The 6,903-nt window shown below is 36.1% G+C and overlaps 1 protein-coding gene across 1 annotated transcript; it reads right to left on the bottom strand.

Moving 5' to 3' along the window:
* Nucleotides 1-5,068: 5,068 nt before the first annotated feature.
* LOC141393154 (transcription termination factor 4, mitochondrial) lies at nucleotides 5,069-6,135 on the bottom strand. Its single transcript, XM_073966112.1, has 2 exons — nucleotides 6,005-6,135; nucleotides 5,069-5,941 (listed from the first exon to the last, which is right to left on the bottom strand). The coding sequence occupies exons 1-2, from the start codon at nucleotides 6,053-6,055 to the stop codon at nucleotides 5,090-5,092; spliced, it is 903 nt and encodes a 300-aa protein (XP_073822213.1). The 5' UTR covers nucleotides 6,056-6,135; the 3' UTR covers nucleotides 5,069-5,089.
* Between the last annotated feature and the right edge of the window lie 768 nt (nucleotides 6,136-6,903).

Raw genomic sequence — 6,903 nt, 5'->3', positions numbered from 1 at the left:
TTTTTATACCGAAAAATGGAGGGGGTGGGGGACCTCCCCCACAACAAGTTTTAGCCAAACGCGAAATCTCAGAGATTATTAGACGCATTGGTATACAAAACAATAGTAATTGTGACCTCTATCATTAATTTATGTTTTGGAAGTAGAAAACCGCGATCGCGTCCGTTTTTTGAAAACTTTATAATTACAGGTTAAGATCTTGAAATTTAGTAGGTGTTTGTAGTACCAGTTATTAAATTTAAAGATCTAGAATATTGAAGATTTCAATGCTTGGTGTAACTCGGATAAGATTACTATAAAATTTGGCGACTTGTGTCATATTGAGCATCGTCCAGTCCCAACCCAATCTAATAAATTAAAATATCCACATTTTTAAGTGTCACGCTATCTGTAAGTAATTTTCTATAAGTATTCGGATCCATACGGACATGAAATTTTTTTACACATATAGTACTCACTATTACCTTCTATCAGATATATATAGTTTCGACAATACGTCGCAATACCGCGAGTTTTATTCCAAAAACTATTTAAACTACAATACGAACTACACAAAAAATACACCACAAGTCTACTTCAAATATTCCTTACCAAATCTAACTTCTTTTATTTCTTAATCAGAATATTAATTTATATACCTTTACACGTTTTATCCATTAAAAAAACTGTTTATTAAATCAGCGGTTTTTAATTGCCGAGCGAAACAAATTTGTTCTTCGTTGGATAAATTTTTATAAAATTTTACAAAGTAACATGCAATATCTTTGACAGCTCGGTATGTGACCACGAAGCGTTGCCAGGTTGAAATGATTTTGTTTCTAAGTGGCTCAAAGTGTTAAGAATCTAATCCCGTTACTAATTTATACAAATATATGACTTCAAAACTAGACTTTTTGCCTCAGAAACCTGCCATTGGGCCCAATGTGCCATGTATGGAAAATTGTATGCAAGGTATATTAGGTCGTATTTAGAAATGCATGAAACAAAAATCTGATCATATAGTTGAATGTTGTTTGAATTGTTGACGAAAAACAGATCTAAGAGTGTATTTACAGTTGAGAAAAAGTGTGTAGGATTCTTATTATTAACGTTGATGAGGCTTAGTGTCAGCATTTTGTCTATAAAAAACGTGTCCACAAGGACATTTGAGTTGAAATCGCCTGTTATAATTACATCATGGTAGGGTAGCCGACAGTAACTCTTTCTAAAACATCAATGAGTTTTTTGTATCGACTGTGTTATTGGGGTGATAAATACAATCAATGAGAATGTGGAGTTTGCGGTTAGTTCAACAAACATATATTCAATGGGATCGCCAACAACAGAGTTCAACTTGAACTTAGCTTTTAAGTTATTCTTTGTAAAAATGGTAACACCCTCTCCACGACTTTCCCTTTCAAATCTGAACTTCAGATTCTGAAGACAATATAACCATTTAAGCTTATAAATCCGTCAGGAATATTAAAAAAAAACAGTCATGTTTCCGAAATGCAAATAATATCTAAATTCATCAAGTTTGTTTACCAGACTTTGGGTGTTCAAATAACATAATTTTAAGCCTGTTTTTTGTTTGGCCAATATTGTTACCATATCCTTGGTAACGTCTTTGGAATTTATATCATTCTTAGCCAAAGTCATTTTGTAAGAGTAAAATGACATGCAGTAAAAGCATCGGCAGCACGAATAAATCACAATTTAAATTGGTATGTATGGAAAAATATGATAGAATGAAAAAAAGTACAAAATGTAAAATACATATGTATGTAAACAAAATTGGAGACAAATTGAATTGTAGTATTACAGTAATGAAAAATTAAGTTAGCTTTGTGATTCTGAAACATCTCTCTCATTCCGAAACTCATCAATAACCTTAGGATGAAAAACGCATATGGGCTCATTGCAGTTAATGCATTCGATGTAAACCAGACCGCGAAATGTGTATGCGGCTTTGATGAGACCTTTTTTCTTCAGATGAATTGCATGTTTGAGTAATTGATAATTGGCGTTCGATATGTTTTCGTTTATATAGAATTGTGAGTTTGACCTAAATCCAATTGAATTAAGCATAAGGCTATAGCGGCGACAGATTTCAAGAAGAAGTTTTTGTCGTAAGGGTTCATAAATTTTACAAGAATAACGCCATCTGGCGAGTTCTGTTTCTTTGTGTTATTCCTGTTTTGCAGGCGATGAATCGATTTTACTCGAGGTTTTGACAAGTTCATGGAGTCACAAATGTTGCTAAACACTTCCAGCAAGTTTTCATCGTATTGATAAGGTATTTCATTTACACGAATCTCTGATGCAACGTTCGAATTTTCTTGTCTGAGCAATTGCATTCTTAGATTATCAACCTCGGATTTCATTTAAGCCATTTCTTCCGAGCCTTTTTCCAAACGTGAAACATGCTCATTAAGCTCGTTGATATCTGTTCTGATGTAAATGAGTTTTCTGTCGAGCTCTTTTAAAATTCGATTCGATTTACGTCCAAAAGGGAAAATGTTTGTCGATTCGGCGATAATATTTCATAACTAAGTGATTCTAGTAGTTTTCAAGGTTTAAAATATTGAATTTCACTTTTTAAAATTATTTTCCGTGAGTAAAATTCCGAGGAAAATATTCAGGAAAGGCCTGGGGTTGGATTTTTGTTCTATGAAAATTTTAAATAACAAGTAAAAAAGTATCGGTCGGCTTTGCCGACAGAGATATACCCTCAGCCTATGTGAATTGAAACTTTCATCTACGGACAGATCGAATGTATTTAGGGTCTTTTCAGAATTTTGTGGCACTTTTTGGACATTTGAATTTACCGACAAAAATGTGGATTAGGATTAAAGTTCAAAAGTTTTGCGGAGGAGGGAATGGAACGACATAGTGCATTACGGAAGTGGATCTTACTTTGAGAGTCATATCTTTTCGATAGATATCGCGCCCACTAGTCATTTCAGTGGGTTATCGTACACCTGTTGGACCAGTATGCCAGGAAGCATGGACGTGTAGACGGAAAACATAATATGGCTGTACATCATCGATATAAATTTCCAAAGGATCTCCGAACAGACCCTAAACTGCACTTGGACACAAATGTTGAACTTTTGTGGAGGAGGTATCCTAAGGAGAGGACCGATATGAACCATTTTATGGGCCGATTCCGTACAGCGAGGCGAGTCGTGTCGCGTTGCCAGTTGCAATTTTTCCATTACGTATGGCAAAAGTCGCACGACGACGTCAAATTTTGTCGCCGTAATGTTCATTTTCCGGCGACAACAAATTAGCTGTCGCCGATCATTTTTACTAACGAATAAAAATAAAATAAAAAAAAATAAAAATAACTTGTTATCGACGATTATTTTCTATCGCTGTACGTAGTGCATTTTTTAAATTTTGTCACAGAGACGATAGACGACGCGACATGACTCGCCTCGCTGTACGGAATCGGCCCATTAGAGTTATCGTGCGCACAATTTTTCCGAACATTTTTGAACTTTTGTGGGGGAGGTGAAGGAGTGAACATATATGGCTTATCTTCGAACTTAAACTAAGTTTGGACAAAATATTATGAAGGCCAAATTTTGGATCGAATCGGCAGATCCGTTCGAGAGTTATTTTGCGCTCCAACCACTACACACGGTGTCATAGGTGTTTTCCGGCTATTTTCTCAGGAAGTAAGTTTTTGCCCCTGATGAAACTTGTGCCGCCGTATGGGGGACCGTGAATACAAGATGTTACAACAAAAATCAAAACGATTCGAGAGCAGGTCCTAACTGAACTTTTCCGAAATTTTGTGTGGGAGGTACCCGAAGGCGTGGACCGATTGAATCCATATTGGAGCCTCATCTAAGTTTGGTAGAAATTTCACGATGTGCGAACTTTGAACCAAATCTTCAAGAGTTATCGTTCGCACAAATTTTCGAAATTAAGCTAAGTTTGGACAAAATATTGCGAAAGCCAAATTTTGGACCAAATCCGCACATCCGTTAGAGAGTTATCGTGCGCTCCAGCCAGACAGACAGACAAACGGACCTTGCTAAATCGACTCCAAATTGTCTGAAACAAATTTCGTCCAAACATACTTGGGGTCTAAAACCATTATTTCGATGAGACACATTTTGCCCGTATGAAAGTGTATATACCCTCGTTAGCATAAATGCTGAGGGTATAAAAAATATTTTCTTTATAATTTTTTCATTTGACATTTATTTCCTTTATAAAAATTTTCATTTTATATTTTCATAGAAACAGAATTGAGCCCCACGTATTGAAAGTGGGAAAAATAAAGTAAAAGTAATCGGCGGGTGGAAATCTATTATTCGCCTCTCGCTTCTCCTCAAGAACTTTGTTCATGAGATTAACGCTTATTTCTCGATTATTTTATGGACGGACTAGGGTGTACTATTCTTTTTAAATACCCTAATGAATCTTAGCCCCAGAAAGAAATTAGAAATTCGCAAAAAATGGGGTGAACAAAATGCTTGAAGCTTGAAGTGTGTCTCAGAACATACATGATTAATTAGTTCAGCTTATTTGGCAAATGTTATACCGACTTTGCCAGGATAATAGTCTTTCTTAATACGAAGTACGGCAATAAAAGTAATTATCATAACATTGAGCTTAGAATAGAGTAGGGATACATATATATACTGATATAAGAGAAGTCTACCTTGTCCTTCCTTTGGCAACCTTGACTTGGTCGAAAAATATATATCGTCTGCTCCGTCGGAAAAGGTCGTGGTCCACCATAATAAAATCTTTAATACAGAAAGCGCTGGAATGTTTTTTCTTCCTCCTGAAAAATTTATTAAGAGGGACTTACGACCTTTTCCGACGGAGCAGACGATATTCTTCTTCTGAACCTCTTTCACATTGCAGTATATACGTTTTTGCAAAGTCTTCTCTAATATGTGTTGAGTCTACTTCTCGTAACAGACGGCCTTGCCTTCATTCTGCCAACATGTCCATACCACCTAAGGTGTTTATGTCGAAATGCATTTGCTGTAATTTTTAATTTAATTTAATTTTTCCTAACCGGTTTTGGTAACTTGTGTTAATATGTAAAAAAGAAAACCATAAATTACCTACAATATATTCTAATTTATTTCACATACGAATTATTTGTATTATAATCATCTTCATAGTCTGCATCATCATCATCTTCGTCTTCTTCATCCTGACGTTGTCGTTCCAGTTCTCGTGAAAACAATTCTTTGAATGCCTCAAACTCTGCATGAGAAACATGACAAACTTTGTTTGCAAAAGTTTTATCAGATGTATCGGTAATTTTGTATAAACGCGGGTTTTTACTCGGTTCGTTGGGATCAGCTTTTGGAGAACGTGCCTTAAACAAAGCCAAACGTTCTAAGAATACATGTCGACATTTAATTTCATCCAATGATTTTGATAATGCCTCAGATTTTATAATTTCTGGTATTTCAAGACGCATTACTTCTTTCATATAGACAATTTTCGCCTCAATTGCATCGGTAGATTGCTCAATCAGCGTTGGGCAATTCATTAATAGTTTCCACACATTTTTACTCGATCCCACATATCCCTGGAGAAATGTAATTTGTTTCAGTAACCTCCTTTTGTCGTTAACATCCATTAGGGCGGGATATTTGGTAATTAGTTGAAAAAGAAAGAACTCCCCGAATTGACATGAACGCCAATGTTCCAACGCTTCGATTATTTTCTGTGGAGAACGCATTAATACTTTGGGATTTGCTGTGACAATTTGCAGGAAACTTGTGGTATTGAGGCCATGGTTTGCAAAGGTTTCATGTGCCTTTTGCCATAGTTGCGGAGAAACGGATGATAACTGTGGCTGGGCTTTGACGGCTTCATCAATCTGTTCCTTTCGAAGTTCATAATCGATAGCGCTAGTTTCGACACCGACTTGAGTTCTACTTGATACCGGTTTAGCATAACAACGAATTTGTTGATTGAACTGCAAAGATACAAGTAGTACTTTAATGGTTAATTTTTTTATATATATTTGTATAGTATTTACCTTAGAACTACCTATGCTTCGATGTATTTGATTAATTATATTTCTAAACATTTTTAACGGAAGCCGAGAGTATGTTGCCGCTTTTGTTTATCTTTTATTATTTTGGTTATTTAACAAAAGGGTTCAGAAAGTTGAAAATCAACCTCAGTAAATTTGACGACTGGCCGATTTTACACAAATCACATGTTGCTCTTTAAATTCAACCTATTCTAAAAGCGTGTCTATATATTTTGACCACTTTGAACTCTAAAGCGCTCGGCACATTCGGTCCGTTTAGTGACACGTTGGGACACGCGTTGTCCCAAAACAGTTGTTTAACTTTAATGCGTCAGCCATATTGTTGTTTTTCAAAAAACTTGGCTTCACTTAAGGCCGCTGCACATACGGCGCGTTGAGCGTTGCGTTACAACAACCACATGAAAATTTCAAGAACAAACTTGGCATCACTTACACATTTTTCATGTGGTTGTTGTTTTCAACGCGCAACGCGTCACACAACGGACCGTATGTGCCGGGGCCATTACACTTTCTTCATGTGGTTGTTGTACCGCAACGCACAACGCACCGTATGTGCCGAGCGCTTAAAGCTGTAAACAGATACAACGTTTGGGTAAAGTTTTGTGTCGTTTTGGCCGTTTTTACACTGTTGGGCATGATGCCGAAAAATTCAAATTCATTTGAAATATATGCCGACAAACAGATAAACGCTGGACTTTGGTATCGTCGTCGCCCTGTTGTTGTTGTTTTTTTCTCGACGCCCAACGCAAAACTTCAATCAAACGTTGTATCTGTTTTCAGCTTAATGTAATGTCAAAAAGAAACATACAAATTCACTTTTCTTTTTATTTAGCAGTTTTTAATTTTGTTTTGTCAGCGTTCGCTTTCAGTTCTACTGATTT

The sequence above is a fragment of the Musca autumnalis genome, unplaced genomic scaffold (assembly GCF_047663935.1).
Source record: "Musca autumnalis isolate F117 unplaced genomic scaffold, ASM4766393v1 scaffold_2, whole genome shotgun sequence".
NCBI classification, from domain to species: domain Eukaryota; kingdom Metazoa; phylum Arthropoda; class Insecta; order Diptera; family Muscidae; genus Musca; species Musca autumnalis.
Note: the sequence above shows the minus strand (reverse complement) of the source record. Positions and strands in the feature narration are given on the sequence as shown.